This window comes from Myotis myotis, unplaced genomic scaffold (assembly GCF_014108235.1).
Source record: "Myotis myotis isolate mMyoMyo1 unplaced genomic scaffold, mMyoMyo1.p scaffold_m19_p_2, whole genome shotgun sequence".
Taxonomy (NCBI): Eukaryota; Metazoa; Chordata; class Mammalia; order Chiroptera; family Vespertilionidae; genus Myotis; species Myotis myotis.
This window is the reverse complement of record NW_023416324.1, coordinates 212,878,802-212,899,157: the sequence shown is the minus strand read 5'-3', so window position 1 is coordinate 212,899,157 and position 20,356 is coordinate 212,878,802. Positions and strand designations below refer to the sequence as shown.

At 54.8% G+C, this 20,356-nt stretch overlaps 1 protein-coding gene across 3 annotated transcripts in view; it reads right to left on the bottom strand.

Moving 5' to 3' along the window:
- ERG (ETS transcription factor ERG) overlaps positions 1 to 20,356 on the bottom strand; it is a 153,280-nt gene that overhangs the window by 50,615 nt on the left and 82,309 nt on the right. For 2 of the 3 annotated variants that reach the window (XM_036351275.1, XM_036351276.1), the window contains one exon: positions 699 to 916. The exons of the other annotated variant lie outside the window; for it this stretch is intronic. In XM_036351275.1, the coding sequence (XP_036207168.1) occupies positions 699 to 916 (218 nt within the window). The remainder of the gene's footprint in view (positions 1 to 698; positions 917 to 20,356) is intronic. 3 annotated transcript variants of the gene reach the window in all.

Here is a 20,356-nt window from a genome sequence, read left to right as displayed (position 1 = left end):
GAGGTTTTATGTGCTTCTTCCTGAATATAGATGGGCTATGATATCATAATTGAAACCAACTTCACTTTTCAAAACTACATCCGACGAAATGCTCTCGAGCGAGGGCCAAGGCTCACTCTGCATCTGAGAACACATTCTATCTGACAGCCCAGCGACTTTAGCGATCACGGCGCGAGGAGAGCTCGGCTTTCCGTGCAAGTCAAGATGAGAAGCAGCGGCGAGCGCTGAGAGGAAGGGGCAGAGGAGGGAGTGGGGTGGGTGGGTGGGTGGGTGGGTGAGGGGCAGATGGCTAAGCAGCTCCCTTAGCGAGGGCAGACGGCTCGGACATATGCTACCGCCTGGCCACTAGCTGACACTCTCCCTCCATACAAACATAGCAGGGCCTTCTTTTCCAGACAATAGAACCCCAGAGATGAACTCTGCCACATGGGTGTGCGAGCCCCCCTCCCGCAGCGCCCTCACGCCTGGAAAACTGTATCGAACGCCACATCTTCAAAGCGAGTGCTCGGCGAATGTGCTACCAGTTTTACGACCCCCGTCCTCAACACAGAACCAGCGGGGAACGCATTTTCTCAGCCTTGGCCAACGGGACCCCTCCGCGGCCTTCCTTTCCAAAAGGATGTTTGTGGAAAGGAGTGTCCGAGCTCCCCGTGGCCTCCACAAGGGGCAGGGGAAGCGGGGGGCAGGAGCCAGCTTACCTGGAGCCGTTCGCCTGGTTAGGGCTGCATTCCACCTTGATGGTGACCCTGGCTGGGGGCTGCGACAGCCAGGCCTGCTGCGGGACATGCGGGCTCATCTTGGAAGTCTGTCCGTAGTCGCCGGAGGAGGAGGCGGTCATGTCCGTCTTCGCCAGGTGCGGCGCCCCGTAGGCACACTCGAACAACGACTGGTCCTCGCTCACCACCGATAGCGCTTCCTGCGCACCCAGAGACACACAGTCAGCGGCCTGGAGGACAGGCCTGCTTCAAGCAGCGGCCGGTCTACAGTCCTTTCTCACCGGGACCACAGTTTAGGGAGTTTGAGGGTCTACCTTCCAGAATTTTTTTTAAAAAAGGAGCTGGTTTTCCCCCCTCCAGACCACGGGAGCGGGAGCAGGCCGGCCCAGGGAAACTTTTCAGCAGGTCTCCGAGCGGCCCGGGCTCGACTGCAGCCGCGGAGGGAAAACCCACTTTAATCTCCACTCAAGGAAGTTGGATTTCAAAGGTCTTCGAAGACATCCAATTGCATGTGTCATTATTTGACAAATGCAATCTATAATTCAAGCAGACAGGGTACAGGATGGCCACGAAGATTAAAAAAGGCAAAGTGACGGCTCACACCTACGCATCTGGCGAAAGGGCCACGTTCCCCGGAGATGCTAGGGAGGGGGCTTCGGGAGGAGAGCGGGGAGAATGAGCACGGAGGACAAACACACAGATATGAGTTTTTCCACTTTGGAGTTATTAGCTGCAATAGGCTTGCAAGTGGTGGTTCCATGATGGCGAACATCTGGATGATAAATGAACCAGAAAAAAAAAAAAAAGCTGTGAATTATCCAGATGCCTCCAAATACCAGGGTGTTTAAAATATCTGGATCACCGACTCGCTCTTTTCCCCCCTTCCTTTCTAGTGACATCTTTGCTCTTTTGCATAATTTGGTGAGAAGAAATAGACCTTCGTGATGGGTGGATCATCCTTCCATGGCTTTAAGTCAAACAAGTGGCTAGCCCACGGCTGTGCTGTATTCTCCCGCCAGCGCAGCAAAGGCAGAGATTTCACCCGCGTGAGTGACACACGGCGCAACAACTACACGGAACAACTAAGATGACCCATCACACGCACAAAACCCACGGGGCGGCTCGTTCCTACTTCAGCCTGTTGGCGCACTCAGGGCTGCTCTCAGCTAGAGAGATGCGGATGCAGGCTGCGTCCCACGGTTTTTAAAAATGGAAACTTTGGAACCTGGGGGACTGTGGAGGCCGTCGCATCCCCAAATGAGAGGATCTGGGATCGGAAAGATCCGGACCTTGATGTGAGCGGCCCAAGGTCATGGGCATCAGTGATGGAGCTGACTGGTGCCTGGCCATCCACTCCTCCTGCTCCACAGCCCACGACACCCTGCTTATACGCTTCTATTTCCTGATTTCGAACATGTGCTCACATGTGCACTGCCTTCTTCTTCTTTGAGTTTGTACGGAAATCAGTAAGGATGCTCCCCAACAGTAACAGAGCCTCACGGAGCCTAGGACTGAGACCTCTCCCCACACCCCGACCCACAAGTGTCAGAATCTTTATGGAACACGTGGGATTTCACAAACCCAGCCCGGAGTGCTCCCGGCCACTCTGTCCCACCGGCCCCAGGACCGACTCCTCTCATAGCTCCCCAAGTACGTGAACTTCACGCTGTGAATCGGTGGGCGGGGAGAATGACAAGGACCAAGCTCAGTGCTTTGGCTCTCAGAGTGTGGACACACCACCCTGACTTCTTCTTCTTTTTTTAAAATATACTTTTACTGATTTCAGAGAGGGAGAGGGAGAGAGATAGAATATCAATGATGAGAGAGAGTCCTTGATCCGCTGCCTCCTCCATGCCCCTCAATGGGGATCGAGCCCGCAATGCAGGCATGTGCCCTGACTGAGAATCAAACCCTGACCTCCTGGTTCTTAGGTGGATGCTTAACCACTGGGAACACTGGCCAGGCATTACTCCGACTTCTTTAAAATCCCTAGAATCCGAGCCCTGCGACGCTTTGGGAAGCAGTAAGCTAGGGCTTAAGCAGTACCACAAAACACACCAAAGGACAGGCTGTGCCAGCCAGAGAGCCAGAATGAGGCACAAGAAAGAAAAAACAAGCACGGCAGACACACAGCAGCTCAAAGACAGCCACAGACAGACAGCAACAGCCTCGGGCTCCAGCACATTCGGGGTGCAGAGCCTGGCCGGCCGATGTCGGGGGACCTGACCTGCAGGGCTCTGTCTTCTGGTCACGGATGAAGTGAGTGAATTTGAGGCATCTAATTGTCACAGATGTGGGTTTCCAAGTAACACTGGCCCCATGGATTTAGGTAGCCATGCTAATTCATCAAGACAAGAACGGCAGCTTCTGAAGTCAGTGTAGCCAAACAGATTCCCTCCCCTCCCGTGGCGGCACCAAAGGGAAGGGTTTTACACACTCAGACCAGGAACGAGGCCGGGCCGCCCCTTCTCCCGCCGGCCCGGCGACTCCGGCGGGGCTCTGCGCGAGTCACACACTCAGTGATGCTTGTGTTGGCTCACCGGCCAAGAGGAACGTGAGCAGCTGTGTGATTTATATCAGAAATTAGCAGAAACAGATTAGACAGAAGAACCGGGCTCATTTCAAAATTACAAATAAACAAAGAAAAGGGCTTTCAGGACAAAAAGGGAAGCAATGCTCCCACGTCAGCCTGCCCCCGAGAGAAGTCCGGGTGTCCTTGCAAACACATCGAAGGGCCACGTCCACAGAGCGCAGGGTTTTGGAAACGGACGGAATGTTGGAGCTAACAGGAGGGCGGCATGTGCTGGGAGGGGGAGGAGCCCGTGCCCACATCTGGCCGAGTGTCACTTCAGCACATGGTGCTCTAAAGGAAGGAATCAAAGTTAATTGAGATCGATTTAGGGGAAAACGTGCATGAAAGCTAGAGATAAGGGAGACACACATCTTCCCTTCGTATCTCCAAGTCCTCCTCAGAGTCCGTGGTGCACAAACAGGAGGGCGGCGGTGTGATCAGAGCAGGCGAAGGTGCGTTTGTTCACCAGAGGGAGAAAGAGTCTAAAGACGAGGCTTCGGGATGAACGTTTCCGAAGGAGCGAGACGCAGTCCACTCTCAGAAAGACAGAGCCACCACAGTGCTCATTTTTAAATATATATATTTTTTATTGATTTCAGAGAGGAAGGGGGGGGGAGAGAGAGAGAGAGAGAGAGAGAGAGAGAGAGAGAGAGAGAGAGAGAGAGAAACATCAATGATGAGAGAGAATCACTGATTGGCTGCCTCCTGCTTGGATCAAGCCCACCACCCAGGCATGTGCCCTGATGGGGAATCAAACCATGACCTCCTGGTTCATAGGTGGACGCTCAACCACTGAGCCGCGCCGGCTGGGCCAAAGTGTTCTAACCCACCTGAGACTGCCCCACACGTGGAATTAAGTGCAGGTCAGGAAGCGAAAGCAAACAAATAAACGAAATCACGCGCACGCATACACACACACACACACGTGTGTGCACATGCCAACGGAGCATGTTTTAACAGTGGGGGGTGAAGAGAAGCCACAGGATGGTCCAGAGACCTGCTTCGACCGGGATGAGCTCTACAGACACCACACTCGACAGACCAGGTGTGTCTCTCTGTTCATCACCGACTCCCGACATCCTGCCCAGCAGCCCTGGGTCTTCAAAGCTGGGAGTGGCTTAGCCCGTGGGATTAAAACCAGAACGAACAGCGCTGCACACAGGCTGGTACCCAGGAGCACGCCTGCCCCCTGCTCGGGCTCCGCCAGCAACTTCCTGCCTTGACGGAGGCTGCCCCGCCTCCCCGCCTGCCGCCGCTCCGTCCTCTCGGGGCCACCTCACTGCCCACCTGCCTACCTGCCTGCGGTGTCGCCTCCGGTGCGGGACAGGCTCCACTCCCAGGACCTTCGCCAGCCGCAGGACTTGGGGACTGCGCTGGTTGCTTTATAACAGAGAATTCCAAAAAGTCCAACCCTGGCAGGAAAGGGGCATAATAATTTAATATGCCTGCCTCTGTGTTGCTATAAAAAGACCTGAACTTTAGATTGGTGTGCGCGCGTGTGGGGGTGTTTTTTCCCGTAGCTCCAGGAAAACTGGGATATTCTGCTGTGGCGAGTGGCAGACGACCAATGCCGTGTTTTATGAACGTGGGAGAAGCACATAAATCCTAAGCCAATGGCCCCCAAAAAACGGCCCCGCTGTGTGGTGCACGGTGTTTACGGTTCCGTGTGAGTGCTAAGCACACCGATCGCATGTGAAAACGACGCCTTTGGATTTCGGTCAGAGGGTAACAGTGGGCCCATAGTTCCAGCAAGTGGAGAGGACTCGGCGAGATTGGATTTCATACCGTAAGACTAAACCATGCCTTTATTTTTCCTGTAACCAGACAGATTTGGGTACAACAAAGGATCCAAAATGTCTCCATGAAACAGTAAAAAAAGAAAAAGAAAAACGTCGCACGTACTTTGTACGCAAACTACCATTTGCAGCCAGCGTCCCGGCGCCTCTCCTAACAGGTGGGTATTCCAAGAGGCCCCTTCATTTCCAGTGAAAGACTCAGAAAACAGGCTCTGGGCTCAGATGTGCTAAGTGGTGCCCGATGATGATTCATCAAAATGCTAGGATGTTAATACAGAGGATCCAACACGCTTACATGTTCATGACGAGCCGGGTGCGGTCCTGTGTTGACAGCGCGAACGTCTTAAAGGATGACGAGCTCTCTCTCACAGCTGGAGCCCATGGAGCCCACACAGGGTCGTGGGCCGTGGGAGGTTTTCAAAACTTCAGGAGAGGCCCGGCCGGCGTGGCTCAGCGGTTGAGCTTTGACCTATGAACCAGGAGGTCGGGGTTCGATTCCCCGTCAGGGCACATGCCCGGGTTGCGGGCTCGATCCCCAGTGCAGGGCATGCAGGAGGCAGCCAATCAATGATTCTCTCTCATCATGGATGTTTCTATCCCTCTCTCTCCCTCTCCCTTCCTCTCTGAAATCAATAAAAAATAAATTCAGGAGAGGCCAGAACTGGCTGTGCAGGGACCAGGTTTCCAGATCGCTCTCCGGTTTCCTCAGGCCCGTGCACCGCCAATGGTTACAAAAAATAAGTGGGATGATCGTCAAGCCTCAGAGGGAAGGCAGGGGAGGGTGGGAGGAGGGGGAGAGTAAACCAAAGGACTCGTATGCATGCACATAAGCCTAACCAATGGACACAGACATGGGGGGGTGGGGGGGTGAGGGCATGAGTGGGGGTGGGGAGGCAATGGGGGGATAAGGGCACATATGTGATACCTTAATCAATAAAGAAAATGGGAAAGATGAGTGGGGCAGGCCTGCTCAGACCAAGGTCCTGCTTCAGAAAGTCATTCTAACCAGAGTCTTCGCTGTCACAACACAGTGTCCACGCGGGGAAGCCAATGTCAGCGAAACCACCAGCCCCCTCTCCTCGGCAGGTTCTCATCGCATTCCCGCCCAATGCAAACCCTTCCTGCCTGGGGTTCCTCCCGCGCACAACCAGCCCACAACAGTCCACCCAGAGCTCCCTGCACTGCACACGAGAGAACTCTTAGCGCTCTCTCTCTCTCTCTTTCTCTCTCGGCTCAGAAACAGCTGCTCCATCTCATAATACACCAGGTGACCTTGGAAAGCACTTTGCATGCAGTATTTTCTCAATGTCCATGTCACTGCTTTTCAGAGAATCCCATTTTCCACGTGTTATCAGCTCTGGGCGCATCTTACACTCGGTGACATGTCACAGCTCATCACAGCGTTCCTTCTTCCTTCGTGGCAGATGCAATGATGGGTCCTTTTACAGCCAAGGGCCTCTCACATTTTATGAACTACAGTCACTCCATCCCGACCACAGTCCTGTGAGCTCAGCTGTCATTCCTGCCCTCAGAGGGCGGAGGAGGACGTCAGTGGCGAGGACGAGGCAGAAGCAGGGGGTGTGTCTCTAAGCGGAGTCACTCCCCGAGGCTGGACACTCGCTACCTGGGCATGACCAGAAGAAGGAGGAGGCTGGGCTCATGGAGGCCTCACACAGAGGGTCTCAGCCCCGCCCCGGCTGGTCACGGCCTTGGAGAGAGCAGAGACGCTATCACAGAGAAGATGGAACCACCCAGAAAGGCACAGAGGCCTTAGCAAGGAAAGGTGGGAGAAGGGAGGGGATAACTACCAACTCTGGGATTAGGATGGGAGGCAAGGACCGGGAGAGTGAAACTCCTTGGAAACAGTAAGAGGTTCTCAGTGCAGCCCTGGGTCCCAGACACACCTCATCCTCTCTCACCTCATGGCTGGAATCAACAAACTGTCCTTCCCTTTGGTCAATCAGATTATTCAGTTGCAACCAGACAGCCATATATTGGGGTGCGTTCATTCTGGGTGGATGCCTGACTTTCCTTAGCGAATGATACACAGGAAAAACTGGGCAGGGATGAACCCCGTTTATAAACAGGCTCCGGCCAGCGCCGCCGGGAGGCCGTAACTGGGGGTCCGCAGGCCAAATGCCATTGGAAACTCTCTTATTCTGACTCAAGCCCCAACATCCATGGCTTCTCCCGAAGGCAGAGCGAGCGCAGGAGATGCTCTGGAACAGCGGTCGCCAGTCGGTGGCCCGCGAGGTTGAAAGGCTGGCGACCGCTGCTCTGGAAAGTCTCCTCCGAATCCCACGTGGAGGAGATAAAAGCCACGCGAACCCCACAGACAACACCCCTGGGAAGAGCCCCCTGGAAGCGTCCGCCCAACAGCATGCCCATCGGTCCCTCGGTTTTACTCTAAATGCTGACAGGCTGGCATCAGGGGAACGAGAGACGCCATCTGGCCGGCGTGTCCGTTCATTGTGACCCCGCTGAGACCAGCGCTACACGTTACACATGCCTTGTCACGCGGCGTGTGAACCATTTGCCCCCCGACATGCTTTTCCTTTCTGCAGTGGCGGAGACATTAAAACCACATATTAAACGCAGCATCCAGCTTTGTGCTCACGTTTTTCTCATTTAACACGTTGCTATTTTAGTCCTTCAAAAATATAAAAAATCCTGGATTAGCCTCAAAGGAAAAATGTACACAGGCAAACGAAGTCCATCTCAAGAGCGTATTTCTCCAATGTGGTATCACTTCAGCGTCAATCAAGTTTACAGCTCACAATAGCCGCCGGCGGGAGGAGAACGACACCCAGGACCGGTGTGAAGGAGCATCCGCACACATTCGCCACGCCATGCACATATAAACACATTCACATACATGTACACATACAGCTCATGCACACATATACACATAGGTACACATAGCACACATATACTCATGCACACATATGCAGCGCATATACACTCATACACAGACGCATATATACACATGCAACACATATACACTCATATACTAGCACACACATGCATACATACACATTGTGTCTATACACATACATGTACATACATATGCATGCACATGCATACATGCGTGCACACTGACATACCTATCTACCCATCCTTATTATCATGGGTCACCCAGCACTTTTAGCAGGTCCCCAGGGCAGATGTTGCCTGAGCGACGGAGACAACCTGGATTCTCCCCTTTCGCCTCTACTTGCGCCTCCTCGTCCTGGAAGGTGCCTGCCTTCCGCTCAGCACATCCCTTTGGCAGAGAACGCCCTGGAGCCGGATCCCCGGGGACCTGGAGTGGTGTTTCCTGCTCTGAACTCCCTGCCTTCCCCTTGGCTCGGGCGTGGCCCCGGAATTCTCTTTGCTCACATACTTCTCGCCCCTCTTCCGCCTTGATTCAAATATAAGCATTTTCAGGGCGGGATCCTCCGTGTGTGTCCCAGCATCCAAACAGCTTCCCCACCTCACATGTGTGCTGTATCCGTATTAACCACAGAACTAAGTCAGGGAGGCTGGGCGAGGACTGGGCCGTGCTCACTGCCCTTGGCCTTTCCCTGCAGTCCTGGTACCACGAGCACATGGCTGCAGGCTGCACCTGAAATCCACGTGGCTAGAACCAGGGACCCCACACCGCCAGGGAGCACACGGGGAAACATAAGACGACGTTCCACATAAGGCAAGAAGCCCAACAAGCCCGCCCTTCCAGCCTCTCCATCCCTCCCTCGGCGCTCTGCACGGTGCGCTTTGAAAAGCCTGGAAGGAGGACGCGATGGGACTATTTAGCCTGGCAGTCGAGGGCCCACGGTTTGACACTCGCAAGAGGAGTAAGTCCGAGAGAGCCACAGCTCGGCTCAGCGCTGCCGCTAACCACACCCTACTGTAAACCCAAACATCTGCCTCGAGGTTAAATGTTATGCTCAGTCTTCTTATCAAGAAAAGAAAATCGAGAGAGAGGAAGTAAACCTTCAGAGGGGACGGGTGTGTGTATGGCACTGATTGCGGTGATGGGCTCATGGAGTTTGAAGTACTTATCGCCGAACTCCTCCGGTCGCATACATTAAATACATACAGCTTTGTGCACGTCCGTCAAGCCTTAAGAAAGCAGTTCAAAAACAACCCCCGGGACATTGTGTAAGGGATGTTGATAGCTTCTTTGTTCTCCGCCAAAGGAACACCCTTTTCCCACAGGCTTCTGTCCTTGCTGGTGATGAACAGAAAGTGCAAAAACATGTGTGAAAACATCCTGTTTGTGCATCTGAAGTCTGAGTGCAAAGGGTGCCGTCCACGCACGGCAGGTCCCCCTGAGCCCTCCGGGGTCCGTGAGGGGCTGACAGTCAGCACTGATTTTTGCTTTTTGAATCATAGCCATCACATGACACTTGACTATATTCATCAAAAGCCTTCATCTTATTCATGCCTAGTTTTAAATAATTCAGGTGATATACAAAGGTCACTCTCATTTCACTTTTTATAAGCAAATTTAGGATAAACACGGAGGCGCACCCAAATGCAAGAGACAGCAGGGTAGAGCACCGTGGCCCCGCATTCGGGATCAGAAAACCCGAGTGGAAAGTCCGATTCTGTCCCGGCTGTCGGTATCCCCTGGGGACCTTCTGGTGCCCCTAAATCCACCTCCTAACAGCATCCCCCGTGAAGGGGGCCAGACAGGGCCCACCTGCATATTCACGTTTATTCTTGTTTGAGTCTCAACTTCTTCAATGATAAAAGGGTTGCTCAATGGGCCAACTGAGCTAGAGATGGAAAAGGCTTTTATAAACTTTAAACTTACGTATTTTAATTAGGATCACATTATAGAAAGTTGATGTGATCGACCCAAATCCCCCCCGCGGTTCAAGGCAGAGGTTTGCACCATCCACTTCCAGTCACATTATCCTAACAAGCCACATCCAGGAAAAAGTACATAGTCTCTCATATGCAATGCCACTTACTCTTTACTAGAGGCCCGGTGCATGAAAATTCGTGCCCTAACTGGTTTGGCTCAGTGGCTAGAGCGTCGGCCTGCGGACTGAAGGGTCCCAGGTTCGATTCCAGTCAAGGGCATGTTCCTTGGTTGCAGGCACATCCTCAGTAGGGGGTGTGCAGGAGGCAGCTGATCGATGTTTCTCTCTCATTGATGTTTCTAACTCTCTATCCCTCTCCCTTCCTCTCTGTAAAAAATCAATAAAATATATATTAAAAAAAAAAAAGAAAATTCGTGCACTGGTGGGGGGAGGGGGTTTGGGGCTCAACCCAGCCTGCACCCTCTCCCAGTCCAGGAGCCCTTGGGGCACAGAAACCCACCGTAATGACTAAAAGACACTGGGGCTCAGGCCAAGGAGGAGCACAGGCCTGGAGCCCCCATTTTCTCCAGGGGCACCAGAGACCCCCTTCTTCCCCTCCATCCGCTCCCCAAGTATCTGTTGGCACAGGCCTTGCTGCATAAAGCAGACAGCAACACGGACACTCTTTTTCTTGGACGCGGACTCCCCTATGGAGGGAGCCAAGAGCTCACCCACGGCGAGGGCCCGCCCCTGCCGAGTTCTGGCCCTGGCTCCTTGAGCCATGACGCCTCCCTCCTCCCTGGGCTGGGGGCTAAGCCCTGCGCTGCAGACTTCCCAGCACATCAGTCTGCCTGGTGCAGCCCCGGAAGGGGACCGGGGTGTCAGGCCTTTGTTCCTGCTCTGCCCTGAGCTCACTTCTCTCCCATGATGCAGTTCGGGGCTGCAGGGACACCCGGTCTCGTTGGGGACATTCTCATGCGCCAGCGAGCTGGCTGCTGCAAGACCTGATTATGTGTATGACCCTGGGAGCGTTGAGCTCCACCTAAGACCTTGTAAACGCGGCCAGCAGTTGCAGACGTCACGTGCATGGCTCACACCCAGCAGGGCTCCCCGGCAGAGTTATAAATGGGTCCCATGGGGAAGTCGACATCGCCCTGAGAGTCTGGAGATCCATTCATACCAAACCAATCCAACCTGCAGAGCAGCGCGCTGGCCTGCGAATCCTAATGGGGCCTCCACGAGGGCCCACACCTCGGTTTGGGGTTGCCTCCTTATTAGGGAGCTCTGTTCCCCTTACACCGAATCCCCCAGGAAGCAGAGCCAGGGAAGTCCATGTCTGCCCAGCTTTTCCACGAGGAAGAGGAAGTTGCCAGGGCTACGGACTGTGTGCACCACTGTACAGCCCCATGCTGCCCCGAGATACTTACTGGACAGGCGAGGGATGGACGCCTGCCGCCAGCCCTGTGGCCTGGACAGGGCTACCTCCCCACAGAGGGCAGGTCGTCTCAGTCGCCCACCCATCCAATTGGCACATGAGCTTTGAGGATGTCGAGTGTGGCGATGCCTGCTTAAAGGGCAGCTGACTTAGAACAGAAGATGATCTGCCTTCCCTGTGGCCCAGCCCAGGGGACTGGCACCGACCACTACTGTAAGCACAGGTGCACTTTAACCTAACTGAACAGTTAACACAGGTGTGCAGACTGTGCAGCCGGAGGTCCAATCTTGACCTGTCAGCTCCTGATCTAAAAACAAGCAGACGGGAGCCCCTCTAAAGTCCTGGCCAACGGGGGTCAGACAGGTTCCCAGGGGCCCCCACCTCTGAGGCCAGGTTTTTATTAATGCATTTAACGCTGGGGCAGTCTTTCTGCAATCGCGAGGCCCTTCCACGCATTTACCCACCCAAGCGGATCACTACCAATCACTTTATTTTCACTTGGGTGCCATGCCTCTAACCTTCATACTTTGCTTTCAAGCAAAAGAGTGTGCGTGCGTGTGTGTGCATGCGGGTGTGTATGTGTGTGTGTGTGTGTGCGCGCATGTGTGTGTGTGTGTGTGTGTGTGTTCATGTCGGTGCCGGCGGGTGGGGGGCAGCGGGTGATGGATGGACTGCACAGGGCCACACCCCAAGCCTCACAGTGTGGTCCGGTGGTGCCCTGCCAAGATCAGCACTGCGCTCTTTGTAACGCCCTCAGATCGGCACTCCCAGCCTTTCCCTTCATTATCCACTCCAGGGCAGGCAACAGAAAATGTTTTAAATGCAAAATAAACATGCAATTTCTGGAGCGAATTACAACCTTGCTTTTCGAAATCTGACGCTGGACCAGTCGCACCCGCAGCACCTGGGACCCTGTGGGATGTGCAGAATCCCAGGTCCCACCCGAGTTAGAACCCGGTTCAACAGAGTAACACGGTGGAGTGCACACACATGGAGAACTGGGTCAGAAGGTGGTTAAGTGCTCTGAGAAGAAAAAAACAAAAACGCAAAATTGAATGAGGAGGGTCAGGAGGAGAGAGGGGTGGGTGGGTGCTTTCACTGTGGAGTGGTCAGGGAGGCCCTCCCGGAGGAGGTGCGGCCTGAACAAACTTGAAGAGAAGGACCCAGTGGGTTCCTGGGGAGCGAGCCTTCCAGGCCACAGCAGCAGCTAGAACAAGGCCGGAAGTGGACGCGGAGGTTTGAGGGTGGGACATGGGGTTCAGGGCCCGCCAGGGAGGAAGAGTGGCCACCAGGAAGGAAGGGGAGAAGGTGTGTGGCATAGACAGGGAGGTGAGCCAGGTGAGGCTGGGCAGGCAGAGCCGGGCAGGGCCCTGGCAGGGCCTGGGCTGTACTGAGAGTGAAATGGGAACCTCGCCAGATCCTGTGACTAATAACCCAGGAATTGTCTTCGTTCCTGAGATGTATTCATATTTTCCGCCTTGCAGGGTCTCTGCAAAAGAACATTCTTTGGAATCTTATTATTTGCAAAATGCAAGGATCAGGATGCAGGTGCGCTGCGTGCCCTGTGCACACCGGAGCCCCACCCCAGAGGACATCAGCGCCACCCTGTGCCCTGTGCCCTGTGCCGCGGGAGCTGCCAGCCACTCGCCACATTCAGAGAGAGGCCTCGGGGAGTCGGAATAGGCGCTTTGCATTCAGAGAGGCCGCACCGCTGTGACGCTTTTAAAGGAATTGCACACATCGGAAACGCCTCCTGAGGCTGCCCTGCACCCTTACCGAGGGCGGCCTCCGGAGACCCACCACAGGTGCCCCCGCTTATGTCCCTGCCGACCGTGCAAAGCCTTGGATATGAGGCCTGCGCGTGCAGGGGGCTTGGGGATGCAGGGGGCTTGGGGACGCACGGCAGCTGGTGGCCTCACTGCCTCTGGCCCTCCCCATGCCAGAGCCGGAGCCGGGGTGGAAGCTCGAAGCTGCAGCAGGGAGGCTTAGAGCCAGCGCTTCCTCTCCAGACCAGATGATAAACGGGCCTTCGGAAGGAGCACTTGTTTCATGTCTTTAATGTAAGTACAGGCGGCACCCACTGTTACAGGTCTCAGGTACACAGCACAGGGACGGGATATGATGTGCCTTCCCGTGCAGTCCCCTCACTCAGTCTGGCAGCCGTCTGTCCGCGCAGAGTTCTCACTGTTACTGACTCCCTTCCCCATCCCTTTCCCCCCACCCCCCACAGATGAGTGTGGGGACACACAGTTCAGCCTGCAACCATCTCTAAGCTCCGGGGAGCAGAGGATGTGTCACTGCTGGACGCCTGGGCCTAGCACTGCGCCGGGGACCAGGCTAAGCACTATAGGTCAGTAGTTCTCAAAGTGCGTTCCGGGAACCCCCAGGGGTCTCCAGACCCTTCGAGGGAGTCTGCTGCTCAGCGCTGCGTCCGTAATAAACGATTATTTGCCTCTCCCGCGCTCACCCTCTCTCAGGTGTGCAATGATTTTCCGGAGGCCGTGCGACCCCTGACAGCCCAGCAGATGGGCGGCAGCAGGCCTGTGAGCCTGCTACTCAGCCAGAGGAGCAAGAATGTGAGTCTGGGCCTCTTCTCATCCAGTATCTTTATGGAAAATGTACTTGTTTTTCATAACCTACGTTATTTAAATTAACACATGGTGGGTTTGTATTGCTATGCTTAAATGAATTCATAAATATATGTTTAATAACATCCCAGCTTCTATTTCTAATTCGGTGAGGACCAATCTCCTGACCCACCTAAGCAAAGGCTGGTCAGCATCCTCACTCACTGCTTGGCGTGTGAAGGGTCCTGGGACCAAAAGTTCAAGAACCGCAGCTATGACAAAGTGGCCAAGACGGTCTACCTTCTCTGATGCCACCATAGCCTTACAGCGACACGAGGTTTTATAACAAACCAAATTTTAGTAACCAAGTGTCACACAGAAGGGAAGCCTGTTGGCCAACCCCTTAAGTTGACAAGAGTTCTCATTAAAAAAGAAAAGAAAAGCCAACCTCAGCTCTCCCACTACTGATAGCACTTGCTGACGTGTTCACTTCAGCACTTACACGCGTCGGGGGCTGGCATTTCATGCACCCCAGCTGCTGAGGGCCGGCCTGGCCTCTAACCCTGGACGGATCTCCAATAGAGGCAGCTGCCCACCCTGTCCTGGCGACCAGCTGCCTGCAGGCCTCCGTTTCCAGCTGAGCCTCCGTGAAAGCGCTGTGTCCAAGGCAAAGTGGGAGGAGATGTGTGAGGGCCCCGGCTAGCAGGAAATGAGCAGAGGCTGCAGACCACTGACCCACTCCCAACCCCCGAAAGCTGTCCCGGAGCCGAGACTGGAGAGCCCGGGCACAGACTCCCTGCCCAGCTCCCGCGTGCCCACCGGGCACATTCGGTGCGTCTCTGGGTGGGCAGGTGGTGCTCTCCCATTAATGGTAGGGACCAGCCAACTATGAGGTCAGGCAAAGACCAAAAAGCAGGCCTTCTCTTCCAGAATGTAACTCCGCCATGTCACCCCGCCGACCCCCCAATAAAATCCAACTTCCCACTGTGTTCTGGCCCCTCAAGTCCTGCAAAGAGGGGTCCTGCGCTTGTCATTCTCACTAAGGGCTCCTGCAGTCACTGTGCGTGACCTGCACAATAAAGGCAGCTTCCAGGCAACCAGAGGGGCCGGCGCTCCGGGCAAGGCCTGGCCTGCACACGCGGTCACTGCTGGAAACCTGCCTCCCGCTCCCTCAAGAAACACCTGATGCACGGGTGAGCATCAGGGTCCAAACTTGGGGTTCAGGTCATGGAGTTAAGGAGCGTGTCCTTTATCTGGATGAGGCCCCACCTTGTAGTTCAGAGAGAGAGCCACCAAGTGAAAGCAGAAATGACATGCCACAACCACCCCAAGCAAGAGGCACATCCATGTACAAGTCGTGTGCTGCGCACGCTTCCAAGCACGCGCTGGAGGGCAGGAGCTGGGGTTCTGTGCTGTGGCCCCAGACAACCCTCTCTCCTGCTGGCCCCGCGTCTCCAAACACCACACAGCCCCCTAAAGCCGTCAGAACCAACGTGTGAAATCAGAAAGACACATTTTCAAAGAACCAAGAAAATGCATTATCCTAACAAGTCAGGTGAGGCGGGGGCAGTGGGGTGGAGGGAAGGAGAGAGAGGAGGTCGGGAGGGTATGCGTGAGGACTGGAAACACGCCACTAAGAAAGAACCTCAACAGACACGCGGGGAAGGTGCTGGGACTGGCCACGGGCTCTCCAGAGCGCCAGGTCCAAAGGACGTGGATCTGAGGCCAGACAGCAGCCAGGGACTCGTACCTTGAGCTTGGGGCTCCCAAGGATTCCTCAGTGGTTACACCTCAGGGCCAAACAGCAGAGAAACAATACAAATGCAAGTCACACAGTCACTTGGTTAATTCTAAGGAAAGCCCGCATACCAACAGCACAAAGCATACTTTTCTGGCATATGACGTAGACGTCGGCCTAATTAACGCAATGTACAAGCCCCCGTGCAGTGTGTGCGCGCATGTCATCTACATACGGGGGCTGCGCGCACACCCAAGTCGTGGCCTTTCGTGCCGTGGCCTGCTTCCCCCTCTGGGAGTTCCTCAAGCCTTTGTCTTGCTCCTTCCAGCTCCGGCCTTCTTACAACGTGTCCGTGGCCATCAGCCAGTGCCCGGAGGCTGGGGCAGAGGGAGGAAAGGTGAGCCCCTCCGAGTGCACAGGGGGCTCCTCGGTACTCCAGGTGAAGGGTTCCCGGGGGAAGCCCGGCAAGCCAGGCCTGTGGTTATGGGGACCTGGGCCTCCCTCACCCCCCAGCAGGCCAGTCAATCACCAGAGCTCACCCCCGAACCTGCCTAAAGCTCACCCGAACCTCCGTGAAGCTCACCCTTAAACCTCCCTGGAGCTCACCCCTGGGCTCACCCCCGAACCTCCCTGGGCTCACCCCCGACCCTCCCTGGGCTCACCCCCGAACCTCCCTGGAGCTCACCCCCGAACCTCCCTGGGCTCACCCTGAACCTCCCTGGGCTCACCCCGAACCTCCCTGGGCTCACCCCGAACCTCCCTGGGCTCACCCCGAACCTCCCTGGGCTCACCCCCGAACCTCCCTGGGCTCACCCTGAACCTCCCTGGCTCACCCCGAACCTGCCTGGCGTGCCTGCCTGCTGCTTCTCCCCGTTGGCCTGAAGCTGTGCTGAGGGAAAAATATGTGCTTAGATATTGGGGGGCGGGGGAGGGGGGGCGGAGGGGTATCATGGTCTGAAACTGTGAACTCAATGGCTTTCTAAAGGCACAAATTAAACTCGGGGGAAGCAAGGATTTCCTAAATGCCCACAGCACGGCCTCAGTCCCTGAGGATGGTCTCTTTGACAAGGACGACAGAATGGCTTAGAGGGTCTGGCTGTCCGGTGAGCACAGTCAGTGAAACTGCAACACATGTCACAGCAGAGGCGAGACTGGAACATTCTAAATTCCCTTTCTTTTCTTTTTTAAATCTTTACTCTTGAGAGCATTCCAGATGTCCCCCCGCCCTTTTCCCCTCATTGTTCCCCTCCACCTGGTTCCCAAGCCGCCCCAGGCCTTCATCACCCTATTGTCTGTGGCCCTGGGCAGTGCATATGTGCATCGAAGTTCTCTGGTTCCTCTCTTCCGGCCCCCACCCCTTCCCTCTGAGATTCGTCAGTCTGCTCCCTGACAACTGCAGCCCAAAGGGAGCCGCGGGGGGTCTTCCATTCACCTTGCGGATCCACGGGAATCAACCCGCTGCCTCACAAAGGCAGGTGCTCCCACCACAGGGATGAGGCTGGAAGACCAGCTTCTGGCCCCTGGTCCCACCCCATCCCCTGACAGAACTGAAGGTGCCACTGGGGTCACTCGCTCCATCTCCAGTGTAGATGCGTTTCCAAGAAAACCGTTTTCAGTCAGCTGTGGTCGGCAAACTGCGGCTCGCAAGCCACTTGCGGCTCTTTGGCCCCTTGAGTGTGGCTCTTCCTAAGCCTTAGGAGTGCCCTAATTAAGTTAATAACAATGTGCCTACCTATATAGCTTAAGTTTAAAACATTTGGCTCTCAAAAGAAATTGCAATCGTTGTCCTGTTGATATTTGGCTCTGTTGACGAATGAGTTTGCCGACCACTGGGGTCAGAGAATCCGAGCCACTTGGGCCGGTGTGCAACCTCTTCTCAGACTCTGGAACACTCTTGTTTTTAACATTCCAGCTGAACACGTTCGTTCACAGGTCAAACATGTACTGACTCCTGACTCAGTGCTGTGCCCTGCGGCACAACTTCACCACTTCCGACGAGCCCACCCGGGTGCTGGCCACCTGGCGCTGCAGGCCGTGGGCTGAAGGAGATGCCCATCTCCCTGGATGGGGGCAGTTCACGGAAACTCAGCCGCACATGCTCATCAGCTCATCGGCATGAGCGGGACCCTGGTGCGTGGGAAGGCCCTGCTCTCTGAGAAAAATGACCGAGGGCCTAGGGGTACAATTAGCTGCATTATCGTTTCCCCTGGAGTCGCTGTATTTGTTGCGCTGGGCTATTCTCTTTCTTTTCTTTTAGGAAATATTACAAATACTTCCCCTTGGGCATTGTTAATTATGTAAGAAACTCATGCTGATGACATGATGTTGGAGTAGGAATGATAACCCCTCCTATTCCCTCCTCTGAGCTCACAGAGTGTGTCTGCTTAACCATCTCATCTGGATCCCACAGACACGCGTCTGCTACCCGCACTGCGCTACGCGTGCTGCACAGGCTCCTCAGAGAGCTGGAGCCCTAAGATGAGGAATTGGAGGTCTGAGAGGCAGGAGGGACAGGAAAGACAGTGGACATTCTGAAAAGGCATCCCTTCCTGAATCACAGTGTGAGGGGAGACAGAAGTCCCTGCTCTTTCTCAGGACCTTAGAAGAAGGACATGGCCGCACACGGACCAACGCTGAGCGCCGGCCTGTGGGGCTGTCGAGGTTTGCCTGCCTGTCTCTTGGTGTTCGCTCTGCTCCCTCTGAGGGGCCCCCTGGGGCCACACTTGACCTCGGCACCTTGGGCTGACCTCGGCTCCTTGCCTGCAGCCCCGGCGTGAGGCAGGCAGCAGCAGGGCGGGGCCCGAAGACCTGCCTGCCTCCTTCTGAGCTGGGATGTTGACATGGAGCATGTTTCCAGAATACAGAACAGCCTGCAGAAATGCGCTTCAAAATGAAAGGGAAGAAGCGCTCAAGAAAGAGGCGGAGACACGTCAAAAGGGCTCAGGGACCAACCTGAGAGACAGAGAGAGAGAGAGAGAGAGAGAGAGAGAGAGAGAGAGAGAGCTTCCACCCCCCACCCCCACCCCCAGTGACTGAAACAGGGACCAGGTGAGCAACAAGGTAAGTAATGAGAGTACTCAATTCCAATCCAGATAGTAAGTATCCAAATGCCTACACGGCTATAAATAAATGATGGAATTCAATCAATAAGTGGGGGAGAATAGACAGACGCCTCTTCTTCACAGAGGAGCCCACGTAACACACAGAAGGGATGCGGCCGGTATGAACCAGCACCAGCACTCCGGGCTAACTGCTGTGGGCAGGATGCTCAGGTTAGTGCCTGCCACCTTGAGGAGAAACAGGCTGTAGGTACATCTCCCTTCAATATTGATCAGTTACCGTCACGTTAACACATGCCCACAGCATCTCTGCGATCCTCCCTCCAGGGGATGGCGCTGGCTGCCCCTCCCCGAGTGGGGGCTGCACTTAGTGACGAGCTTTCAGGCATAGAGCACGGAAAGGGAGAAGGAGCCACTCTGTGGTGGAGAGAACGGGCAGGTGGCCCCTGAACCACGCGATCCCGGTCAACGCCACCAGCAGGAAGACAGGCTGGAACCACGTGGCCCTGCCCTGACGCAGTGAGATGTCCACACCAGGTCCCAGGGACCCTCTTCTAAGCACCTGGAACCTCTGCCTACACATGGCCGGCCCATAAGGAGGGACGTCCCACCAGATCCCGGAGCAGTGCTCATCCAAGAGGCCAAGGTCACGAAAGACAAGGAGAGAACATGGAACAGTCCCAGTTGGAGGAGACCAGTGCAATGTGGTATCCGGGACCGGAAAAGGGACATCACTGGAAAATTGGGGGAATTTTTAAAAAAGTGTATCTTTTCCTTAAAAGGGGGAGATGGCAATTGTCTTCTTCTATCAAGAGCCAATATGTCCTAGTAAATATTTTTGGCTTTGTAAGCCATGCAGTCCCCTAGAAAACTACTTAACCCTGTCACTGTAGCTCAAAAGCAAGGACAACATAGAAACGAATGGGTATGGCATGTTCCAATCAAACCTTACATACAAAAGCAGGCTGTGGGCTGGCTTTAGCCTGTGAGCCAAGTTTCCCGACTCCTGGGCAATGACATTAAACCCATGTCAATTTCTTCGTTTTGATCGCTGTGCCTGGTTCTGTAAGATGGAAACACCGGGGGGAGTGAGGGAGAGGGGTTTTGGGAACTCCCTGTGCTACCTTTATGACTCTTCCGTACACTGCAAGTTATTTTCAACAAGTTGTAGAAATAACTCAGTGATTGTGGGCCACTTTTGGATGGTCTTGGCTGCCCCTACCCTGCACCTCTTCCCCCTGGTGCCCGACATACGGGTCCTGTGAACATGGCCAAGTCCATGAACTGTTCTCTGTGTCTGTTCTGCACAGAATGAGAGGAAGTAGGCTCATGACATCACATGAGTGATGAAAGCAATAGCAGGACATGCTTCCTGAAAACGAGGGGTCTGAGCCTCAGAATGGATCTCCGAAAGGCGGGAAGAGGGGTGACTCTGAACAGCAGTCGTCCCCCCACTCCGTGCCTCTGTTCATGAAATGCTGGGCAGCGTGGCTCAGTGATTGAGCGTCGACCTATGAACCAGGAGGTCTGTGTTCCATTCCCAGTCAGGGCACATGCCTGGGTTGTGGGCTTGATCCCTGGTGTGGGGTGTGCAGGAGGCAGTCGATTAATGAGTCTCTCTCATCATTGATGTTTCTCTCTCTTTCTCTCTCTCTCTCTCTCTCTCTCTCTCTCTCTCTCTCT